This window comes from Danio rerio, chromosome 24 (genome assembly GCF_049306965.1).
Source record: "Danio rerio strain Tuebingen ecotype United States chromosome 24, GRCz12tu, whole genome shotgun sequence".
Classification (NCBI taxonomy): domain Eukaryota; kingdom Metazoa; phylum Chordata; class Actinopteri; order Cypriniformes; family Danionidae; genus Danio; species Danio rerio.
In genome coordinates, this window is record NC_133199.1 from 25,581,350 (window position 1) to 25,606,666 (window position 25,317).

Genomic DNA, 25,317 nt, shown 5'->3' on the forward strand with positions numbered 1-25,317 from the left:
AATATCTTCTTTTGTGTTCATTAATATTCATAAAATGTAGAACCAATTGGGTGTCAGTAAATGGTAAGGATATTTTCATTTTTGTGTGAATTATCCTGAAATAACATAACAATAAAATAACATGACATTTAATGAAAATCCTGTTTAAATCTGTTTATGCACCAATTTTTCTCTTTCTGCACATACCCTCAGCAGGAGACCCTGAGCTGATGCTGCTACTCAGAAGCGCATCGTTTTCTTTCTCCTGTTCTTTGCTAGCAGGAGTCACATTTAGGCATTGGCTGTTATCAGACAGAACATACTCACTGTGGAAAGAGAAGCACATGGTCTGTTAACTGCACGACAGGTTATTCATTTGTATACTCCTTTACATTTACACTTCCACTTCCACAGCTTTTTCTGTTTGCTTTGTCTAAAAGGGCACCAATGTAACTTGCTGCCAGGCACTTATGCAAACCTGGAGTTTCTGTTCTGCTGGAAGTTGTGGTAGAGGCCCCTGAATCTGTCCTTGTTGAAAGCGTCCGTCAGATATTTGTGAAAGCATTCTCTGTTGCTCTTCAGGTAATTCAGGAGATCTCCGTTACAGCAGTACTGGAAGATCAGGTAAACAGGACCTGCACAACAATGAAATCTATGCAATTTTGTGCTGAAACATCAAACATCTATTAGTTAGAATTGAATTAAGAGATACAATGATTATTATGGTTAAACAGCAAAAATCAGCCCAAGGCACTCGAAAAATGTGGAAAAAATATTAAAAAGCCTTTATTTACATGGCGAATCCTTTAAAAAACATACACGTTTTGGCAAAGAACTGCCTTCATCAGGGTAACAGAAACACTTTTGCTGAATCACACAGGTTTTTTTTAAAGCCTAGCCATGAGAATAATTATAATTATTATTATGATAACCTTTAGTTTACCAGGAAAGAGACATTGAGGTTAAAAATCTCTTTTTCAAGAGCTTTTAATATTTTTAATATTAAAAATAAAGGCTTTTAAATATTTTTTCCACATTTTTCCAGTGCCTTGGGTTCATTTTTGCTGTTTATTCTGATGAATCTCTTACCCAAAGAGCACCAACACATTATTTAAGCTACCCCTGAGCACTTTAGATCACTATTATTATTTTGCAGAGAAGGTGAGAGCTGTTTTTACAAAAATGTTAAAAATTAAATATTTTCAGGTAAAAGTTCTTAAAAGATATTTTTGTTAAAGTAAAGAAGTTAACATATTAATACATATTTGATAAAAAAATAATAGGAAAGGCTGCATGAATGTTAAAGGTGCTCAAGTGCTTCTTGTCACTTGTTTAAATAGCTGACTAGTTCTTATTAGCATATTTCAGAGTTAAATGAAACTTAAATGAGACACTGATATAAATAATATTTTCAGATTCCTCTCATTTATTGATGTTAATCTGCACCTGGTTTTAATTTCCCTTATTATCTGACAAACTATATTTAACTGGCAACAGGACGTACCAGTTTTGACTGATTTTATAAGATGGTGAGCCGTTCTTAAGTACTGAAAAGCAAGAGAAGTTAATCACTCAAATCTGTGATTTCTAAAAGTTTGCATCTTTACAATGTTTTTTTCACAATCATGCCAAAGCATATTAAGAACTGTCAAGTACAGTTCCAGTTATGTATCAACATTAGTCTAGAATGGCACCATTACAAACCTTTCTGGCCTTGTTAGACAACCATGCTGAACCATGGTGGACTGGTTTAACACATATATATGCGCATGACGTTGCCATTCTGTAGCCTGGCTGCCAGTTTTTCCATAGTTGACTATGCAGAAGCTTCCTTCCTTCCTTTCCTTCCTTTCCTTCCTTCTTTCCTTCCTTCCTTCCTTCCTTCCTTCCTTCCTTCCTTCCCTTTTCTTTCTTTCTTTCCTTCCTTCCTTCCTTCCTATTTATTTGTTTGTTTATTTATAGTTATTCAATGAAGTGAATATCAGAAAAAACGAGTCCCAAACACAAAAATATCACATCTTCCTCATCTGTGTATAGATTACACTAACATTACAAGGGCAATGACTGACAAATTTGTATTACATTAACAAAAGTTACATTATCAGCAACACCATGGAAAATAAAACCACTTTCATGCTGACTGGAGCGGATCAGCATCGAATTGAACGTTTAGGCAAACAGAACTGCTGGGTCCAATAGTGGAAAAGCGGCTAAAGTCGCTCACTCATTCAAGATCCACGAAACAAATGGTAAATCATTTCTTTAAAGCTGAAATAATTGAAAAGATAAAATAGCCAGCCCAGATTCCTGACCTAAACCTAAAGTGAAAATCCATTTCATCAAGGTTTGGCTAAGAAACTTGTCAGTCCGTGAACTGTGGAAAAGGCCAAGATCAAGATCACACCATTTAAAGTTGCTCACTTCCTATTCATTTAAAAAAAAAAAAAAAAAAAAAAAAAAAAAACTTAAATTTCTTCAAAACATTTATCTAAACTCTAAAATTGGAAGTCGATTGCACTACGTCTGAAAAAAAATAAGCCTTTATAAGTGGTTCTCTAATTTTTATCTACATCTGCATATAGGTGTGTGTCTCCAACTGATAATATAATTATCAAACCCAAGGCCTCTCCAAATCTTACCTGATCCCGTGCAAGCACCAAGCAGGTTGACAATGTTCTCATGGTGTCCAATATGAGTCAGCATTTTCAGTTCAGACATCAGAGCTTCCTTCTCCACTGCCTGGTGCTTCTCTGTTTAATCCGCCAAGCATACAAAGCACAGGTTGTTATTTATTTTATCTTATTTAAATATTCATAACAGATTTGTCATTACTTACCCTTTAACATTTTTACCGCTACCTGAACAGAAACACCCGGCTTGCTGATCCCATATGCTGTAGCCTGAACAACCATCCCAAAAGCACCAGATCCAAGTTCATTCCCTGTGGAAATTAGTATTGGGTAAGTTACTTCAAAATGGTAGTTAATGACTGATTACATTATAGTATCACTTTATTTTGATGGTCCCTTTAACGCATTTTGTTGACTTTAAGGTTTATTGCATCTACATGCCAACAAATTCTCATTAGATTATAAGTAGACTGTTAGGTTGGGTTTAAGGTTGTTGTAAGTTGACATGTACTTGCAAAGTTACTTATAGTCAGTTAAATATCTGTTGAAGGAGCATATCAACCTATATTAAGCAGACAGTCTACTAATACTCAAATGAGAAGTAATTGGCATTTGCAATGCAACTTTTTGCAAATAAAACATGCAATAGGAGCCATCAAAATAACGCATTACCCTTTATAAAAATGGTAATTTCTCATAGTAATGTCTTGTAATTTAACTAGTAAGAAATTTAATTACTTGACTCAATACTACTTAAAATACCTTCAAATCTCAATACATAGACAATAGAAATTAAATCCTTTTAATTATTTACATTTGAGTCCAGGCCTTGTTTTCAGCTGTTTGATACTGAATGTATTACGTTAAATAACACTCCACTTTTTTGGAAATACAGTAGGCTCATTTTAGCCTCCTAAACTGATAAACTATTGAGTTTTATAATTTTTGAATACATTCAGCTGATCTCTGGGTCTGGTCGGAGCACTTTTAGCTTTGCTTAGCATAAATCATTGAATCAGATCAGACCATTAGCATCTCACTCAAAAATGTAAAAAAGTTTTGATTAATTTCCTATTCAAAGCTTGACTGTTCTGTAGTTACATCTTGCACAAAGACAGATGGAAAATGAAAAGTATTTTCTTGTAACTACACTCTCATTCCAGCTTAAAGGCAAATTTATTTAAAGTAACTGTTATAAAATCCCCTAAAAATGAACAGTAATCCAATATCTACTGGTTTATTCACAGGTGTCAATTTCAGTTCCTGGAGGGCCGCAGGTCTGCACAGTTTACTTCCAACCCTGCTCCAACACACTTACCTGTAGGTTTCAAACAAGCCTGAAAGACTTAATTAGCCTGACCAGGTGTGTTTAATTAGGGTTGAAACTAAACTGTGGAGAACTGCTGCCCTCCAGGAACTGGAAATGACACCTGTGATTTAGTATTTCAGTAGATAAGTAATTTAATTAAAGCAACATCCAACGCTGCTAGAAACACATGAAAAACACTGAGGTGGTCTTACAAACCAGTAGGTCCAGGAATTGCAATTGACTGGACGGGTTTTGTGCTGACTGGAGCGGATCGGCACGGAATGGAATGTTTAAGCAAACAGAACTGTTCGGCTCAATAGTAAAAACATGCCTTAAGTCCCTCACTCATTCTAGTTCCCCCGAAAAGACTGGTAAATCTGTTCTTTAAAGCTGTAATCACTGAAAAGATTAAATGGCCAGACCAGAGTCCTGACCCAAACCTAATTGAGAAGTTCGGCTAAAATCTCACCACAGTCCTTACACTGTAGAAAAGACTGAACAAGAGCTGACCAAGATCACACCATTTAAAGTTGCTCAGTCCCTATTCATAGTTAAGTTTCCAAAAACAAACACAAAAACTTACATTTCTTCAAAAAATTTAAATAAAACTAAAATTCCATCAGAATTTAAACAACACAGATTGCATTACTTACAGTAACTACATTTTAGTACATTTAGGTACATCCGACTTTGCTAGAACCACATGAAAAACATTCATACTCCATTTATCATTTGTAGAAAGTAAAAACAATAACAATCCTTACCAAGTTCGAGATTTTCGCGAGGAAATTCCCATTTCAAGTCATATTTGAACTCTCTGAAGTCAATATAAATGTAATCATTGTCGTTGGGTCCGATCATCTGAATCATCTGGATCTGACTCTGGTACTTAGGTTTCTGTGATGAAAGAGTGTCAGTGTTAGTTTCAAAGTGTAATCAATGATTTTAGGTTATCATGACATTATTTTAGGTTTACCTTAACTCTGATGAAGATGATTAATGCAATGATAATCATGAAGAGTATAACGATGAGCAGGAAACAGATCACATAATAAGTGTGAGACTCTAAGGGGAAACAGTTGCATATGAAAAAGTCAACTAGATGAATTTTTTGTGAAATATATTTTAGTACTGCAATCCCAAAAAATAGTTCAAGTTGAAATACTGAGTTAAATTCCAGAGTTGGTTACTGAGCTAGTTTTCATAAAAATCAACCACTAAAAATACAAAGAATAACACCTGCTCAAAATTGCTATCAATAAAGACAGGAAAAAAATATTTGGTATTATGTTTCATTTAGATTCTGTTCCTCTCTGTGTGGTTTTAAAATATTCCACACATATTTACATACAAAATATGTAAATATCTCGGGTAATGTATCCACCATTAGTCTTTGAATACTGGTTCAATATTTGACTCCAGTTTGATTGTTTTAATGTTTTAAAAGAAGTCTGATGATGAAATTCAGCTTTGTCTTCATATGAATTTGAATAATACTGTATTTATGTGATGACAAAGCTGAATTTATAGCATGAATCCTATTTGTAATCTTCATAGTCACACAATCCTTGCGATGCTCACGATGTTCAAGACACATTTATTATAAAAACCAATATTAAAAATGGCTGACCTGCTTATTTTTTTGCTAAAATGATCATTTATGTTTGATAAACAAAGATCAAAAGAATGTTTTTTGCAATAGAATGATTTTGAAACATTTTTACTGTCACTTTTGATGAATTTAATGCATCCTTGTTGAATAAATCAAATTCTAAAACAACCCTTAGAATAACAAAATTACAAAAACCCTAGTAAAATCTAGTAAAAGTCAAAGTTACATCCCGCATTCAGTTTCAGAGATGTTCAATTTAGGTTTAGACTCACTGGTTTGCAGTAGTATTTTTTCACTGCAGCCAGTCCCTGCAACATTAGTGATGCAGCATTTGATAAGATGGTCCTCGCTTTTCAGGTGCCGTCTGGAAAAGCCAATTTTCTTCTGACAGAACTGATCTGAATCTGTAAACTCTGGCTGGTCAGCAGCTATCTCTTTCCAGTCTTCAGGATCACATCTGTGAAAATATTTAAATTGTTTTAGTGTTAGGGCTTAGGGATAAGTATTATGGCTGTTTATGCCATTAAATCGTTCCCACACACATTTTTTTTCAGGAAGTAAATTATTTCTCACTTTGAACATTACTTGTGCCACCTTAACCAGATAAATACAATAACTTTAAAAACAATCAGTTTGTTCATCAATTAGTTCTACATCATCGAAGCTTCTGATTGCTCTCTCTTTTGTAATACATGTAGTTTCACCAGATTATTACACAATAACCTAAATACAGTAGTTTAAGTGATTTATTGTCAAAATATGTCTTAATATTTACAATATTGCTATGGTCTTTGCCAGTTTTGCTTTAATGCATTTTTATTTGTAGATACCAGATGATTTTGTATTATTTCTGTGCTATTTCTATACTACATTTTCTACTATTTTCCTAACAATAATCATTGATTTATCTATATTTATGTCAATTGTTTGATTCGACTTAATGATTTCCATTGTGCTCACCTACAAGCAGAAAATATTTGTATAAAATATCTTTTGTTTGTATTATATATGCTAAACATATTTTTTTATATAGATAATAAAAAGTTTTGAACCTAAAACCTTTAGGTTCCTGCCGTACACTACAAGTTGTTCCCATATATGTAGATTTATTTTCACCAAATTGTGTCTTAAAAACATAGAGCACATCATACACCCAGCACAATGGTGCAAGACTTGGGCCATTTGTTTATATTTTCAGAGCAACGCCACCCTAATTTTCACCTTTTCCACCACATTGTTTAAATAGCAAATCCATTTCAACCACTTTGCAGACTAATGGGTGTGGGGGTGGTCTATAAAGGAGGTGTGTTGAGGCGAATTGTTGGCATGTTGCTATTTTGAAGAACTGATATAGATCACCCCATTGACCAAAAGCTGGTCTAAAATCCAGCGCAGTGTGCTAGTTATGCAGCTATGCACACTCAAAGGTTTAATACACACAGGATGTACAGTAAAACACAAATATCTTTACATATAAAAATAATAAAGGATTGAAATGTTACAAAAATTATTATTTACTACATAAATGCCTGCCTCCATGCCTCACCTTGGGGGGCTCTTTTCAGTTTATTCATAACAATTAACATTATTATTATAATGTCATCATTAGTATTATTTATTTTTATCCATATTTATATGTGTTTTAATGAAAACAAGCTTATTTGTCCACCTGTCAGGTTTTGTAGATGTATGCAACACAACAATAGGACGTGTGTTTGGATATAACTCAGTTTTGTTGACCACACTTCATTATTATTGTTCATTTATTTGTTTGCTGGTAATTAGAACTGAATTTAGAAATAGTTTTGAAACAAATTTTTGTGCTTAACAAACTAAATTAAATATAATGGATGTCTTCAGTGGAGTGTGTCAACACAGTTTCCTCATCCAGGAAAATAAAGGAGTAAAGTAAAGAGTAAAAGTAAAGTAAACGAGCTGAATAGAGGAGGCTTATTTTTTATCCTCGCTATCCTTTTACGTTATCCTTTTCTCGCTAATGAAGCATTCAGTTTGTCCATTCAGTTTTTCCACTTACAAAGTCTGCCTTGTAAATAACAAATGCCCCATAGCCCCATGCAACTGACTTTTAAAGGGAACTCTAATTGGTTTAATGCATGCTCAAAACACACCCATAACTCATTAACTGAATAAGCACAATCCTGTTAGACTATGTGCCAGAGCGCCGAGCATATTTTTCTGTCCTTAAAATAGCAAAAGTGGATCCGGACACGTCCTTAATGCTTTTGCGACATGCGTTTTAGACTTTGCGCCTAGATCAGTAAAATAGAGCCCATGGAATCTTTAAACAAACCATTTTAGACATTATGAGAAAAAAGGTGATGCTGCATTATTATATTAAAATTTAAGTGTTTTGTTTTTGTACCTTGGATCAATGGACAAAAACTGACATTTAAAATACCATAGTTGGTGCATTTTTATGGTTGATGACTTACTTAGCATGGGATGGGCAGGTCTTCCAGGATACAGTCACAGGTAAAGGGCTTTCAGTCTCACAAGTAGTGAAGCTTGAATTTTTGCGTATTGTAATTTTAGGAATATCTGTGAAATGCATCGCATATTAAATTATTTCTCAGTAATACTTTTTATAAATATGTCCTAACTTTTACGACTACTCACCTGAGATACACAGAGATACATTCCTCATGACACTGTATTCCTGAGTCTCGAGTTTCATTTGATACTGACCTGGTTCAGTGTTACACAGCTTAAACGTACTGAAGTGAAAATAAAGAGAATAAGCAAACCCAGCAACACAAAGCATCATCTGCTTTTAAATGGACAGCATGATTTAAATACCTGGTAAAATTTGATTGGGAAGTTTCGTCACACTGTATTTGTGTTTGATTTGGTGTGATCCAATAACACCGGGCTTTTGGGTAGGAGAAAACCTGAGACTGGAAGCAAAAGTCTGTCTTATTTTTTGCTAGTATGCTGTTGTTCTCGTTCAGATGCAATATGTCAATTTGATCATGTTCTGCAAGAAAGGATAGAAAAATGTCACAGTCATTTTTTTTTGCATGACAAATCAGCCTTCATTAGCATTAGATTGAAGCATTATGCAATTTTTGAACATGATATTTTTCATTGTTTTCTGAATACTGAATAAGAAAATATGGCATAACATGTTTTATACTGTGCTTAAAAGTCATTTTACTCCTGTTTAAAATAACTTAAACTTTTGATCTCCACTTTAAATAAATCAGAATATTAAAATATTTCTTTAATAATTATTTTTAAGAAACATTTGAATAAATAAGCGAATTGTTTTACTCACCAAAGACCTTGACATGGGTGCTGCAATTTCGGGGGGTTTTAGTATCTGATGTGCAGAGGTAAAGCCCACTGTGTGCCATATTAACTGATTCGATAAAGAGGTGCTCTGTCCAGTCATAATATTGTAATGAGGTGATTCCCTTGATCTAAATAAAGTGCAGAAACAAATAAGCTAAAACTTTAGGACATGTTCGGAGCAGTGAATGTATGATTTATTGTTTCTCCATCCACATCTTACCACTGTGTTATTAAAGTGCCATTTTATTCCTGGGTTTCTCAAATCTTTTTTGGCAGCTCTGAGCAGCAAAGATTGACCAGATTTAAGATAAATTATATTTTGAGACTTTTGCTTATCCTCCTCATTCAGATCTGTAAGAGAACAACACAGTTTTCAATGTTTTATTACTAAACTGAAAAGCCAACACTCCTATATTATCAAAATAATATTTGCTGTCAAACTGATGAAATTTAGCTTGAACACTCATTAAGTGAGTAATAAAGCTTGGCTTATATTGTGGTGGATGACTTACAGTATATACAGTTGAAGTCAGAATTACAGTATTAGCCCCTCTGAATAATTAGACCGCTTGTTTATTTTTTCCCCAATTTCTGTTTAATGGAGAGCATATTTCTTTAACACATTTCTAATTATAATAGTTTTAATAACTCATTTCTAATAACTGATTTATTTTATCTTTGCCCTGATGACAGTAAATAATATTTTACTTGATATTTTTCAAGACCCTTCTATACAGCTTAAAGTGACATTTAAAGGCTTAACTAGGTTAATTAGGTTAGCTAGGCAGGTTAGGGTAATTAGGCAAGTTATTGTATAATGATGGTTTCTTCTGTAGACTATCGAGAAAAAATATAGCTTAAAGAGGCTAATAATTTTGTCCCTAAAATGGTGTTTAAAAATTAAAAACTTCTTTTATTCTAGCCGAAATAAAACAAATAAGGCTTTCTCCAGAAGAAAAAATTTTATCAGACATACTGTGAAAATTTCCTTGCTCTGTTAAACATCATTTGGAAAATATTTTAAAAAGAAGAAAAAAAATTCATAGGGGGGCTAATAATTCTGACTGCAACTGTAGTATATCTCTATACTCTCTGACTTACTTCTAAAGTTATTGTTTGTACAGAAAATTCTGAACAGACACAAAGCAGCGTTAACTCACCTTAAAATGCATTAAATTAACTTTTGTGGCACATATTGCTATATTTAATTAACAAAACGATCATAGAAGCACTTTTAATTTGGGATTTAGACAGAAGGTTTAATACTGCTCAGCATAAAAACATTAATACAGTATGTAACACTATATATATATATATATATATATATATATATATATATATATATATATATATATATATATATATATATATATATATATATATATATATATATATATATATATAGTTGAAGTCAGAATTATTAGCCACTCTGAGTTATGAGACCTCTGTTTATTTTTTCCTCAATTTCAACCTATTTGATTTTTTCAACACATAATAGATAAACATAATAGTTTTAATAACTCATTTCAAATAACTTTGCAAATAAATTTATTTTATCTTTGCAATGATGACAGTAAATCATATTTTACTTGATCTTTTTCAAGACACTCCTATACAGCTTAAAGTGACATTTAAAAGCTTAACTAGGGTAATTAGGCAAGTTATTGTAAAATGATGGTTTGTTCTGCAGACTATCGAAAAAAATATAGCTTAAAGGGGCTAATAAGTTTGTCCTTAAAATGGCTTTTAAAAAATTAAAAAACTGCTTTTATTCTAGCCGAAATAAAACAAATAAGACTTTTTCCAAACAAACAAATATTATCCGACATAATGTGAAAATTTCCTTGTTCTGTTAAACATCATTTGGGAAATATTTATAAAAAAAAAAAATTCAAAGGGGGGCTAATATTTTTGACTTCAACTGTATATACAGTGAAATTTTCCAGCAGGGATGCATTGAGTTAATGAAAAGTAACAGTAAGGACATTCATAATATTTCAGAAGAAGTTGTGTTTTAATCAAATTATGCTCTTTGGAAGAAAAAATAAGAATTTTTTCCCAAGAAATTTTAAGCAGCACAACTGTTTTCAACACTGCTAATGACAATAAATAAATGTTTATTGAGCAACAAATCAGAATGATTTCTGAAGCATCATGTGACGCTGAAGACTGGATTAATGTGCCTGAAAATTCAGCTTTGCCATCATAGAAATAGCTTACATATTAACCCTTTAACAGGTAGTGTAACCACCTGGTTAATCTTTTATCCATAGGTTATCATCATAATAGGTTATCATGATATTTATCAGAGTTGTGTCAGTATATTATTCAATCCAAGATGTGGGCCAAACAATTATTTTTCAAGTAGAGCATGTTTAAGGGTCAATACCGTATATTAAACGGATCACAGTTAATTTGTGACAAAGTAATCTCAATTTTACTGTATTTCGATCAAATAAACGCAGTCTTGGAGAGAATAAGAACATTAAATATAACAATGAAATAAAGAAAAAAGCATACCATAATGATAGACCTCAGTGCATTCTTCTCCCAGAGCATTACTGGCACAGCATTTCTGATTTGGATTTTTAGAAAGATAACTATAATAACTTATCAAAGTGCTCTCTGTCTTACACGCACTACTTGTCATGCCCTCCTCTGCATCATCACTAAATAAACACAAAATCAAAACAGAGTGACAAACATAAACTTTCCAGAAACTGTATCGGCAACCATAACTTTCTTCTTACCTGTTCCCATACCACCTGAGAGTTGGTTTTGGGTACCCCTCAGAAGTGCACACTAACTGAGCTAGATTTGTAGACCCTGCCTTTAAAATAGCTTTGAGAACTGGAACCGATGGCCTTCCTAGAGACAACAAAAACACATCTGAAACGATTCATGCAGGATGAAGTCACTTTTTAAAGCGATGCTTTACGAGTGCTAGTCTTAATATAAATATATTTCCTCTATATGATAAGCGTTTGACTTACTTTGTGTTGCCCGAACAGCCGTAACAGTTTTATTGCCACAGATCACAGAATATTTTTCATTTCCCAATTTTTCAATGCATTGTAACAGATGGATAGAAGAATTTGTCCTAGGAGGAATTTTAATAATTGTATTTTATTTATTATTCAATCAGCGATATAGTCTGACCAGCAGCTTCACTACTATTAGCGGTTTATCACTAATATCACACATTGAATAAACAGTTTAAACTTGCATTAACAAATGAACCATCATCTATCCAAACCTTTGATAGCAGAGACATTTACGCTCATTGGAGCTATTTTGTTCACATGCACTGTAAATTTCCACCACTTGTCCTTCAGTGACATCCAGTTTGATTGGGTCAGAACTCATTAAGTCAGTCTCTTCCAGCGTGCATCTTACAGTCTAAAAAAAAACCATGTTCTTTAACACACAATCATCTTCACCATCAATGCTAAAAATAAACTTATTCTGACGGTAAAATACAAATCTCTGTGGTTATTATGGCAATTTCAGTAAAATCAACAGTTCTGCTTTTATTTTTACCTGATTTTAACTGGCTAAATGATGAGAAGTAAGTTTATTATTACATTCTTCAAAATATCTTCTTTTGTGTTTGACAGAAAAATTCATATCGACTTGAAGCATAAGTAGATTAAAAAATGAGTAATTTTATATTTTGCAGTGAACTATTCCTTGAAAGTGTGCTTTCTTAATAAGTTACATAAGTGACTTTTTGATGTTAAATTATGAGCTCTTCATTGACAAATGCTCACTACTTGCACTTTATAGCTTGTTAAATTATCAGCCATGATACCACATACAGTAAACAAATGGATATGTATTAGGTTTAGCATATTTTAAATAGGTGCTTTAGAAATCACGTTTTCAAACTGAGGCGGCACCAAACACCTTGTAACATTTAGTTTAATGTAACGAGGCATCTGTAATCTCAGTTTATTCCGTGGGTGACGCTAAACACCAGCTGTAAATGAGTCTCACAGTTCCAGACAGACAGTTGTACTGAGGGCTGATTAGAAAGAAGAAACTTTACCGATCCATCAGTGTCGCATCGCGGATGAGCTTCAGTTAAACCGTCCTTCAACGAGCTCCAGTGCAGCACGAGCAGCACTACGGTAAAAGAGAAAACAATACAAATGTGACAGAAAGAAATAAAACAAAAAACACTATTCAACAGACTAGACTTTCAGTCTTGAATATATTTATAACAAACAATATTCTGCATAAGACAAGCCATTAAAACGGACGAATTACTGCAGTTTTTGCCGCAAGTAAATAAACAGTTTTGCCTCACTTACCCAGCAAGAGCTTGATTCCAAGATGCATTGCGTGAATACATAACAGTTTGTTCCCCGACTCTTGTCAGACCGTGAAATAGGATGGACAGCGAACAGAGGCAAGAAGACTTTCACTTCAGCCTGTAAGTGACACACATACTCACACTCACACTCACACATATACACAAACACACACACACACACTTCTTTAAACGTTTCAGGTTCAGTATTAGTCGGCCAGCATCTGCAGAGGACATCTTTGTATTTTGGAAGATTAATTTGCATTAGCAGGCTAATGATTGTTAAAAGTAAATCAATAAAACAGTTTTCTTTAAGCTGTAAATAATTAGCCTACATAATATATAAAACACATAAACATAGACAGGTAGACAGACAACTACAGTAGATCCAATGTATTAGGCTACAGTCCAAAAGTAAAAACGCAAAAAAATTTATTAAAGGAGGTGTAATTTTCCCCTCAGTATTTAAGGAGTGAAAACTGTTTTATATTCTATATATAAATATTATAATATTCATACTTGAAATGTTCATTTGCAAGTTCAAATGTAGGTTCATTTTTCAGCTATTTTGTAAAACCAGTGGCTTTTAATGGCAAATCCAATAAGCTGAAAAATATTTGAAGTGGTGTCCTAATTTCACCAGAGCTAAAATATAATAATAATATATTGTGTTTTATTTGGACATCTTAAATTTTACTGGTAAAATATTACATGTAAAAAGGATATATTGAATTATATTGTTTTCTATCACGACATAAAAAATTCTGGCCCTTGTCAGGTCTAAATATTTGCCAAATAAAACCAACACAATATATCCCAGCTTCCTGTAATGATGACAAAATGAAAATTCCATGGGTGACAAACTTAATCAGAATCAGAAAGAGCTTTCATACGAGGAATTTGTTTTGATGACAGAAGCTTTTACAGTGCAACAGAATTACAGAGACAGGACAAAAACAAATAAGAAATATAAATTAAAAATAGAAATAAGTACTGAATGCAAATATACAAATTGACAATTGTGTGTACAGGTATTACTATAACGTTAAATGTTCAGCTGTTATGTGCAAATTGGCTTGTAACGTGTGTTGTTAAATAAGTGTGTTTAAAAAGTGTATATTAAGTAGTAATGTTGGTTCCACAGTTTTTATCATCAAGCGTTCATGACAAGGATCGCCTGTGGGAAGAAACCCTGTGGTAGCATCGACCAGAAGGTAGCAGTTCAAAGAGGCAGTGTACTGGGTGTGAGAGGTCCAGAGAGATTTTGGCTGCCCTTCTGCTCGCTCTGGATAAGTACAGTTCTTGGACAGTATGGGAGGGTTGTACCAGTGATTCGCTCAGCAGTCCAAACTATTCAAAGTAGTCTTCGAAGGTCAGATTTGGTAGCTGAGCTAAACCAGACAGTTATTGAAGCGCAGAGAGGACTGATTCAGTGATGGAGGTGTAGAACTGTTTCAGCAGGTCCTTGGAAGGTTGAACTTCCTCAGCTGACAAAGAAAGTACAGCCTTTGTTGAGCTTTTTTGACAATGGAGTCAATGTGAATCTTAAGTTACCCTTATAGTTAAAATGGGAATTAAAGTAATAGTTCACCCAAAATGTTTAATTTACTTACTATTTACTCACCCATAATGTATATATAAATACTTTTAGGTTTTTTCACCTTTTGGAAAGGACAATGGAGGTTACAGACAGGAAAGTATTGGGAGCAGAGAGAGGGGAAGGGTCGGCAAAGGACATTGAGCTGGGAATCAAACTCGGGTCGCCATGAGCAGCATGGTGCTATATGTCAGCACACTACTTAAAATCCTGTAACCAAAAAAACAAATATACCATGAATGTCAGATGAATTTTAGAAATACAGGTTTCCAGTTTTCTTCTTTGTGTTCGAACATCAGTGCATGTGAGTAGCTCTTGAAAAGCAGAAGATTTGGATGTTTGTTGGTCTGAAACCTTCAGGTGTGTGTGAACACAATGGCGATTAAGGAAAGACATCAGCAATGATCTTAGAGATTCTATTCCTTTCATAAGTCTGGGAAGGACAAAACAGCAAAACATCTATTTTTAAAACAATGTCAGTCTTTCAAGACATTTAAAGTAGTATTTAAAATATATTAATTATTTTAATCAAGACACCAGTATTCTCAGCAGTGGACATCCCAGCAAATTCATCTCAGATCAGGTTTGTAATGCCCAAAGAAGGAGCAGACAAACCAAGAATTTCACTGTTAAATCTTTTGTTTGTTAAAAAACAAAAGACTGGACAAGTATGGCATGTTTGGAAGGGTTGCCAGAAGGAGAAAAAACAGGTTTGTAAAGTTGCATCTAAACAAACCGTAACAGCTAATGTCCTTTGAACAGACTAGCCTAAAGCTAAAAAGCAGATCAGCACAAACAACCCATACCGAAATTCTAGCAAGCTGGTGCAAGCTGGATTTTGGTCTTTTTTTGTGGCCTCATGACCTGCACACTTAACAGTCACTGAGTCCAGCAGCACCTTCTCTATACTGTATATATCAAAGTCACCCAAGTTCAGTCAAAATTAGGTTATAGTAGGAAAAAGATCTCGATAAGATCAGAACAGCTTGAAAAACAAAAGATTCAATGTTTTGCACGGCCAGACCTTATCCTGATTGAAAAGCTGTGGCAAGAGCTGTGCAGCTATACAGTATATGCCCACCCTTATTATACTGAAACAACACTAATTGAGAAATCAAAGTGAGAATCTGATAAACCCATACAAAAAAGATGACTTTTAATAATTGCTGCTACAGTAGATACCGCCAATTGAGTCATAAGTTTGTCACACAGCTTTTTCACCCCGGCTTTGCTTTTGTTGAAGAAATAATCATAAGGTGTTATATCTTGTTCATTCAATTGGGTGGCACAATATATAATTTCAGCATCAATATCACAATATGCGCACATCCGCAATAGTCAAATTGAAAGTTATGCAATCAGGGGTGGATTTATTGATTTAGGGGTCCTAAACAATTCCAGCCATGGTGTCCAACGGTCCTAAAATGCACCCTTTGTATTATTAATATTTTCAATATATATATAAACAGTTTGAAGGCAAAAACCTCTAAATGCTATCTGAATTTTTTCTCTAAAATTAGCATTTTTACCTGGCTCCTGTGTGTAAGTTCAGCAATATCCCTATTATGGCAAAGAATACGTCCTTTTCCTGGTCTTTAAAGTGAAATATCTAAATATAAACAAAGGAGGCTGAGAAAAATATAGGTTTTCATTGGAAATTTCAGAAGGTACTTAGAGGTTTTTGCATCTGAACTCTTCATATTCATCACTCAATCTCATTTTCTACATTTTATCGTAAAGCAATCACTAAATATTTAAATGATTTGTTTTCTTAAAATAAATTCACAACTAAAGATAATAAGGAAAAAAAATAATTTTTAAAACAATATATTTACCTGATTTGACTGCTGGACTGCACGTTTGGGGTGGGGAACAAATTTGCGCAGATGTAATAATTATCTCAATATTTGATGTGATACATCCTCATCATACAAAATATTATAGAAAACAATGTTATATAATTTATGGGTATAATTTATATTTCTAGGTATTTATCAGGAGCCCCCAGATTTCCTGGGGCCCTATCTCACTTATTGGTAAAATCCGCCCCTGTATGTAATGTTGAGAGATTATAATTGATCAGGATCACAGTTCAGGATCTTTTAATGAAGTTTATAATTTGCATGTTTTTAAGGCCTGAGAGAGTTTAAAGCATTCGAGAACAAAACAGTAAAGTTATGTACAGTAAAGACTTTTGTGTTGTTTCATTGTTTCATTTACATTTTATTGTAAACTTTATGTACCTGAATACTATTTGACTATACCCTGAAAACCATAAAGCATGCTTATTTCACTTTATCTTTCCTCTGTTGTGTTTATCTATGTTTGAATTGTGTTTATTACATTTTATGCATGCTTTACTCCTTTACAGAATCATCCCAACCAATCAAACTTAATACATTCTTTCGAAATAGCACCATTTCACCCAGTCATCTGGTTAAACGGCATATATAGCACAATATAGCAGAAAAACAAAATATAGCAATATCGGATTGACCAATATTGTGCAGCTCTAGAATTTAAGAGGGTGTCCTTTTTTACATGTATGTGTAATGGTAAGGGAGTATAGAGTCAATCTAGGGCCATATACACTTGCAAAATAAAAGAAGTTTTGCAAACAAAAAGTAAAGTATTGAGCAAAAAAAATAAATAAATGCAAATCTCCAAATCACAATTTGAAAACTAATTTTTGAGAAATAAAAATTTATTTTGCTAACAAAAATAAAGAACTGCAAAGGGAAACGTTTTTTTGAGGGAGAAAAATGAAATTTGCTAACAAAAAAAGAACTGCAAATAAAAATGAAGCAGTGCAAAAAAACTAAAATATTTGCTATTAAAAAAACAAATATATATATATATATATATATATATATATATATATATATATATATATATATATATATATATATATATATATATATATATATATATATTTGCAAACTTTTTTATGGCATTGCCTCTACAAAACCTGTCCAGTCAATTGCAATTCCCTGACCTAAAGGGCTGTAAAGGCTGATTTATACTTCTGCATCAAACACATGCGTATGCTCTGGTGCAGCCTGCGCGTGGTTGCATAGCCCTCGCCGTGGCCGACACTGCTGCGCACCTCTCAAAAAATTTAACTACACGTTGCAAGGACGCGTAGCACAAACTCTGTGATTGGTGAGCTTTGTAGCGCTGACGAGTGTGGGCAGGACCGAGAGTCGCACGAACCTATTGGAGCCAGTGTTTACAAGTGTTGAGTCCTGTGAAAGAGCTTCATTTGGAAAGTTTTGTTTTGTGTTTACCTTATGATTAATATTGCATGTCCGCCGGTTTCCGTCTCAAAATGAGCGAGTTTGAGCCACTTGTACATTAAGGCGGCGTTCAGAAAAAAACAACACCAGCAAAGAATCTCAGCACAGAGGAACATAAAAACCTACTGCCAGCTAGTGTTTCGAAAGTGTAATTGCAAAGCAACATAAATAGCACGCATGCAGAAGTATAAATGCACAGCATCGCTCAAGGCATGCGCCGTGGGTCATGCGGATCACTCGATGCAGATGTATAAACCAAGCTTTAGACCACCTCAGTGATACTGTCTCCAGGGCCCGGTTTTTCAAAAGTAATCCACTAGGATTTTGGATAAGGGATTGGATCAAATCTTGAAAATGGGTTTTTCAAAAGAAAAAACAGATTACGTAATCGGATTAGATTAAACCTTTAGTTTGGGTTTTTCAGACCTTTTTTGTAGGATTTGGATCACTTTGATCCAAAAAACCTGGATTAAACTGATCCCATCAGAAGGGTGGATTTAGCGTGGATTTCATGCCTAAAATGTAATGAAAACTTAAAAATGTATTAAATAATACTATAATAATATCAATTTGATCCGGATTAAACCTTTTGAAAAACCAGGCCCAGATGATGACGAGATTTAAATGAAGGCTGGTCCTGCCGTAAATGCCCAAGTTCTCTTGACTCCGCCCCCTTGTGAAATCAGGACCACAAAATGAAGCTGCGGTCACACTAGAGTTTGAGCTTGCGAAAATCTGTCGTACGGCGCTGTGAAAAAGGGCGGGGTGAAACATAATGATTAGAAATTTAAAAAAGCGAGAGGTCGTGTTTTGATCCTTGATTGGTCTCACGCAATCATGTGATGCGATTTCGCAGGTCAGAGTTCACCAAGCTTGAACTTTCCAACGCAGCGAACTGTAAAACTTGCCGCATTACCTTTTGTTTCTAGTCTGACGCATTCACGTGTGTATAAATGGAAGTCTATGAGGAGAAAAGTGCAGTTAAACCGCAGCTTTTAACGCGAAGAAGTGAAAATTGAAAACAGCATCGCAAACACACGATTGACTAAAAAGCAAATTAAAATGATCCTTGCAATTGGCTGGACAGGATTTGTAAAGGCAATGCTATAAAAATGTTTTGCATATATATATATATATATATATATATATACATATATATTATTATTTTTTTTGGCAAATATTTATATTTTTTGCACGGCTTGGTTTTTATTTGCAACTTTTATCAGTCCTTGTTTTGTTTGCAAATTTAATTTTGATTTTTCTAAACTTCATTTTGCCTTTGTCCTCTGTTAGCAAAATTAATTTTTAAACTGTGGTTTTTGGAGATTTGCATTTATTTTTACATTTATATATTTTTTGCTCGATACTTTATTTTTTATTTGCAAGACTTTCTTTTATTTTGCAGTTATACATGGCCCTAGATTGAGTCCATAAGGGACAGTGATAGGAGAGTAAGAACAATCTAAATACAAAGATTGAAAAATAAAATAAAAAGTAAACTCACTAGATGCAAATACCTTATCAACGATTGTAATGTGTGCTTTATGATATAAATGAATCCCCTGTTGACTCTTAACGTGAACTGCAGTCCTGCTAGTCATACCCAGCATGCTCAGCTGAGCTATTAGCGTTTAGCCGAACAAGTGTAGACAGAAGACAACAACAACAGCATGATCCTAGCCAAACGCAAGGCTGATGGACTACTAGGCCAGCAATGGATCCCGAGAACGAGTATCAGCAGTGCATGGCGACAAAAGTGTGGCTCTTGCTGACTAGCGATCTGGCTCGATGAGGAGGCTGATTTTATTGCTAAACGTCCAATAAGGTGCTCATTCTTTCCGAAGTTTTTAAACATACTCTGCTGCTAAACATCGACTCGAGTCTCTATGTGCGAGTGTCTTCCGGCGGGAGCAGCAGCAGCAGCGGTGCCATGAACAGTGGACTCCCCGCTTCAGCTGCTCCGCTCGGGGGTGTCGGGATACCCGGTGTGAAAGTTAAATTCTGTCGCTATTATGCTAAAGACAAGACTTGTTTTTACGGAGATGAATGCCAGTTTCTGCACGAGGACCCGTCCATGGCGAGCCTTTCTCTGCACGGTGGTGGTACAGGTGCTGGCGGCGGAGGAGGAGGAAGCCCCGTGTCTTTATCTCTCGCCGGAGGAGCAGTGACCGCGGCGGGATACGTGCTCGGGGGTAGCGCGGCTAGCGGCGTACCTGCGAGCGTTTCCAAAAAGAACGATTCTCTCGGCCCCGAGGGACAGCTGTTGTCCAGTAAGTTTGCACTGAGGCCTAATGCATCCTGTCCTCTGTTGTTGTTGTTGTTTAGTTGTTGGGAGACACGGCGGCCTTTGTCTAAATCGAGGCCGTGGTTTAGCGGGGCCTACCTCTCGCCATCAAAACAACACTGGATATCAACATGTTCCTCCACAGCGCGCCAGCACTTTTAAATGACAAACTAAAATACTTCAACAGCTAATGTGGAAACGCTTTGTTAATAAACTGTGTTGTTTTAGCAGGGTTCAAACATGTTCTTCAAAAAACACATTTAGTTTTTGATAACTGGAAGATATGGCAAGCTATTAAACAAGACTGACTTAAATTCATGCAGTTTTTATTTTTATTCAGTGCTTCAGAAATGCAATATAAACTAGCAGGCTATCTTTTAAAATTTATCTTACAAATAATACTTATTTGACACCACTGGTGCTTTTATTGGTTACTAGTGTTTGTTCTGTAACGTTAGATGAGTAAGTTAGCTCTACTGTTGCACTTGTTACCTTCATAAATTGTAGCAATTAGAATGATGAATATGTTACCTATGCCTTTTAAAGTTGCTCTTTTGAGATGGTCTGCACATTAGACCAAGGGTAAAATGGGGTTCAATTGGGTTTCAAATAATACAAAACTGTTCTTTCTTTCAAATGCAATAATTGCCAGTTTTTAATTACTGGGAGATATGGCAAGCTGTTTTAACATACATTACTTAAAACAAGCTAATGTCTTTTTTAACAGTGAGTGCTTCAGTAATGCAGCACTGATTAGTATATTGTACCGTTTTAATTGTTAATATTTATAATTAGACAGTACTAGCTTAGTACTTGTATTAATTCATACTAGTATTTGTAATAGTAGATTTTCTAGCATTCAGTCTGATACTTTTGTGTTCAAGTTTTTACTAGTAACTTTTTATTTATTTTATTAAAATTTTTAAACAGGAAAGAATAAAAGATGATCCTGATTCAGCATAAATGCTGTTTTTAGCAGGTTCCTGCTCTGCAGAACACAGAAACATACAGGCACCCTTACCATCTCGTCCATCAACACAAGAACAGTACAAACAATCACCAAACATACAAAATGAAGAGAGACAGGCTATTATCTCGGTGGCTACAGCAATAGTTGACCTTCAGATGACGAATATGGGCTTTTTTAAGAAGTCTCAGTGTTGATATTGGTTATAGATGTTGTTGGATCTCATTCCAGGCCTTTGTGAATACCTAAAAAATATCTCTGTCCATGACTGTTTTTAAAAGCCGGTAACGGCAAACATTATTTGTCTGCACGTATTGCAGGTAAAAAGCTAAAGAGAAGCGGAAACAGGTGCAATTACAATTTAAAAGTAACAAATAATGCGAAAATGCTTTAGAAGCTCTTTCTAAAATATTGCCTAAGATGCATAATTGTGTATTCTTTGTTTAAAGATGAATATGACAATCTTTCAAAACATGCATTACATGTATTGTGTATCTGTTGTGTGTACAGGAGTAATCCAGTTTTGACTTGTCTTTTAGAATTTATTTTATTTTAATACCCATTATTAGACACAGTTTTCCTAGTTCTAGATGAGTAGACTAGTATTAATATATTAAATGGCTTGCCATAACAAGCGACATGCTTTTGTTTACAGGCCAGATGAAAGCATCTTTAGAAACCTTTAACATAATAACATGCATTTTGTGAGCTACTGTGTTTCAATGAAGCTTTGCTAAAAAAGCCTCGTTGTATTGTCATAATAAAGTGGGAAATGATGTCTAGCAACTTCTAAAACCTCGCTTTAGCATTCAGGAGAAACTCGATGACGCTTTCTTTTATGAAAGCACACTAATCTTTTAAAACACTGTAAATATATATATATATATGTATATATATATATATATATATATATATATATATATATATATATATATATGCATACATACAGTTGAAGTCAGAATTATTTGCACCCCTGTTTATTTTTTTCCCCAATTTCTGTTTACAGGAGGGAAGATTGTTTCAGCACATTTATAAGCATAATAGTTTTAAAAACTTATTTCTAATAACTGATTTATTTTATCTTTGCCATGATGACAGTAAATAATATTTTACTTGATATTTTTAAAGACGCTTCTATGCAGCTTAAAGTGACATTTAAAGGCTTAACTAGGTTAATTAGGTGAACTACGCAGGTTAGGGTAATTAGGCAAGTTATTGTATAATGCTGGTTTGTTCTGTAGACTATCGGAAAAAAAAAGCTTATAGGGGCTAATAATTTTGTCCCAAAAATGTTTTTTTTTTAAATTAATAACTGTTTTTATTCAAGCCGAAGTAAAACAAAAAAGACTTTTTCCAGAAGAAAAAATATTATCAGACATACTGTGAAAATTTCCTTGCTCTGTTAAAAATCATTAGGAAAATATTTTAAAAAGAATAAAAAAAATTAAAAAGGGGCTAATAATTCTGACTTCAACTGTATATATGTGAGCAATTTCAGGGTTATGAATGTGACATTTGCAGTAAAAACTTAAAACATAAATCCGAATAGAAGATATGTGTTAACATTAAATTGAAGCATCTGTTTATATTTTCCAGAACAGTTATGGAACCAGAAAAACATCAATCTGTAAACATGTTTTGAACTTTAAATGTGGAAAATAAACATGAAAAGTCTGCGGATTTACAGTATACAACATACTTTGTAAAAATTCTGTGAATTAAACTGCACAACCCAAAAGACATAATGATAATCAAAAGGATATAAGTTGGCTCTTTATAAAAACAAAAAATATTGGTTTTTATTTTATTTGAGGAAAAAAGTGTCGTTATGGATGTGACATCTCTCCGTTATGGATGTGACGGATGTGAAATTGCAACTTGTGTGACTTTGGTAAATCAAATAGAATAGTTTGAAAACATTGACAGATGCATTTTTGAGTATTTCTGAAGTACTGTAAAACACTTGCTTACATAAAAAAAAAAAACAGAAATGGTTTTCATATTTTGGTGAAAACTTATTTTTCATCGCAAGGTTGACATTTGCACGGAATTGCTCATCTATATACATATATAACACCAAGGTAACTGTTGTTTTTGCAGTCCCTGGGATGGAGGGAGGTGCTCTGAATGAAGCCAGTCTGACCAACTCGTACTTCAGCAGCACCTTTATTGGGGTCAACGGATTTGGAGGCCCAGCAGAATCCAAATATTCAATGATGCAGGTGATGATTTAAACCACAAGTTACTATGTTTGGTGATGTGCATGAAACCATTAGATACCAGATTGAACACACAGTGGCGATTAATACCTGGATACTTCACATGTTGGGTTTTCAGAGGATGACCAGCAGTAGCAGTTCTCCAAGTCTGCTGAATGATGGTGCCAAGAGCTATAGCCACAGCACACACGGTGAGAAAAATCAATAATTTTTTTGTTTTTGGTGGATAAAGCCATTGTGCAAAGATTCATTTTTTAATGTCTGCTCTTATTTTTAGATCCAGTAAATTCCCCAACATCATCTCTCTTCAGTGACTTTGGTGCTTTAAGCATATCGCAGAGGAGAAAGGTGAGTCTCAGTTATGCTGTTTGTATTGTATTGTAGTTGTTCAATTATTTTGTAAGTGGATGAAGCATCTGTATTAAAGACATCTTTCAAAAGGGCACAAGAAAAGGGACATATAAAATATAAAAATGTATACTTTATCAGCAATGCTTGAAGTTCTGTTTACACAGGGTTTAACTTTTAGACTAAATTCACTGGAATAAAGTAAACATTTGGATTCAAGTTCCTCAGTTTTACATTTCTGATGACCATACACATTTAGACCATCTCCATAGCATTTTTGGATGAGATGTCCAGACCAATGTGCTCTGTTCCCTTCTATTGTGCTCCATCTGGTTGTTTTGAATGCAAGAACATGTCTTATGTAAACACTCTCTAAGACGGGGGGTTTTCAATTTTTTAGAGTCAGCGGACCGCCAAAAATGATAATCCTTGCTTGGGACCCCCATTCTAAACTTTAAAAGGCCAACATTTATTTGTATGCTTAAAGACTCTATTGAAATTAAGAAAACATTATAATAAAAAAATGAAAAATATTATTTGGGAAAATAGTTAGTTTTTGATAATTAATATCCCCTTGTTCAGTCATGGCGTAAAGAATACTGTTTCCTGGTCCAAGCCGCTACTCGTTTGAAGTGAATTTTTATACTAAATTATGGTGTACACAACAGGCATGGAACGATAACCGTTTTCAAAGTATTCTGCGGTTAGGAAAATTCAAGGTTTCTGCAATACCGTTCCTAAGATATGTGTACGATTTTATATTTACTTGTTTTTGTTTTTTCAGACATCAGTATCTCCAGCAGAAAAGATGCCATTTTAAATTGTGAAAATATCTGTTTTTGAAACAAATGAAGACAGCAGAAGTCAATAATTTATTTAGCCTGACATGTTTACTGTTTCAAAATATTGTAAATGTTTCTCAAAATAAAATAAATTGTTCAAATTTTTTATTTTTTTTTACCCAGACATTAAAAAAGAATATATTTTAGAGCAGTAATCACAACACTGCAAAAGCGTGAAACCGTGATATTTTTATCCAAGGTAAACATACTGTCAGTATCTTATTCCGGCCCATGCCTACTCTGGACTTGCTGCATCACAGACACCAATATTTTAACAACTTGTAAAAAAGTAAGCACGTTTTGTGATTGTGATATTTGAAAGTATTACATCACCTTGTAAACGTTTATTATCACCATTTAATGAGTCTTGCCATATTGTTTGATAGAGCACTTGGACCCGGAAGCAGTTTCTCATGACGTCACACTTAACAAGCGGACATGTATATTTTCTGCTTTCTGTTACTGTGCTGTTGTTTATTTAAATATATTTCAAGGTGTTTTTTTACTCCTTTTAATAATTGTTGTTTTAATTTATTAATTATTTTTTTATTAACCATTGCCCTAAAACTCAAGCCTAATTAGAATCAAGTGTTTTTGAAAAGACCCTACA

General features: G+C 34.0%; 1 protein-coding gene and 1 long non-coding RNA gene across 3 annotated transcripts in view; one reads left to right on the forward strand and one right to left on the reverse strand.

The window, feature by feature from the left end:
• Nucleotides 1–14,003: 14,003 nt before the first annotated feature.
• Nucleotides 14,004–20,374, reverse strand: LOC141380680 (uncharacterized). The gene is made up of 3 exons (XR_012399320.1): nucleotides 19,565–20,374; nucleotides 14,816–14,961; nucleotides 14,004–14,641 (listed from the first exon to the last, which is right to left on the reverse strand). It is a non-coding gene; the product is annotated as an uncharacterized lncRNA (long non-coding RNA).
• Nucleotides 19,693–25,317, forward strand: part of pan3 (poly(A) specific ribonuclease subunit PAN3) — a 28,426-nt gene continuing 22,801 nt past the window's right edge. Inside the window, exons 1-4 of one of the 2 annotated variants that reach the window (NM_001105692.2) lie at nucleotides 19,693–20,317; nucleotides 23,399–23,520; nucleotides 23,636–23,708; nucleotides 23,795–23,865. In NM_001105692.2, coding sequence (NP_001099162.2) covers nucleotides 19,978–20,317; nucleotides 23,399–23,520; nucleotides 23,636–23,708; nucleotides 23,795–23,865 — 606 coding nt within the window. In that variant the 5' untranslated portion in view covers nucleotides 19,693–19,977. The remainder of the gene's footprint in view (nucleotides 20,318–23,398; nucleotides 23,521–23,635; nucleotides 23,709–23,794; nucleotides 23,866–25,317) is intronic. The other variant, XR_012399053.1, reaches the window with a different exon arrangement.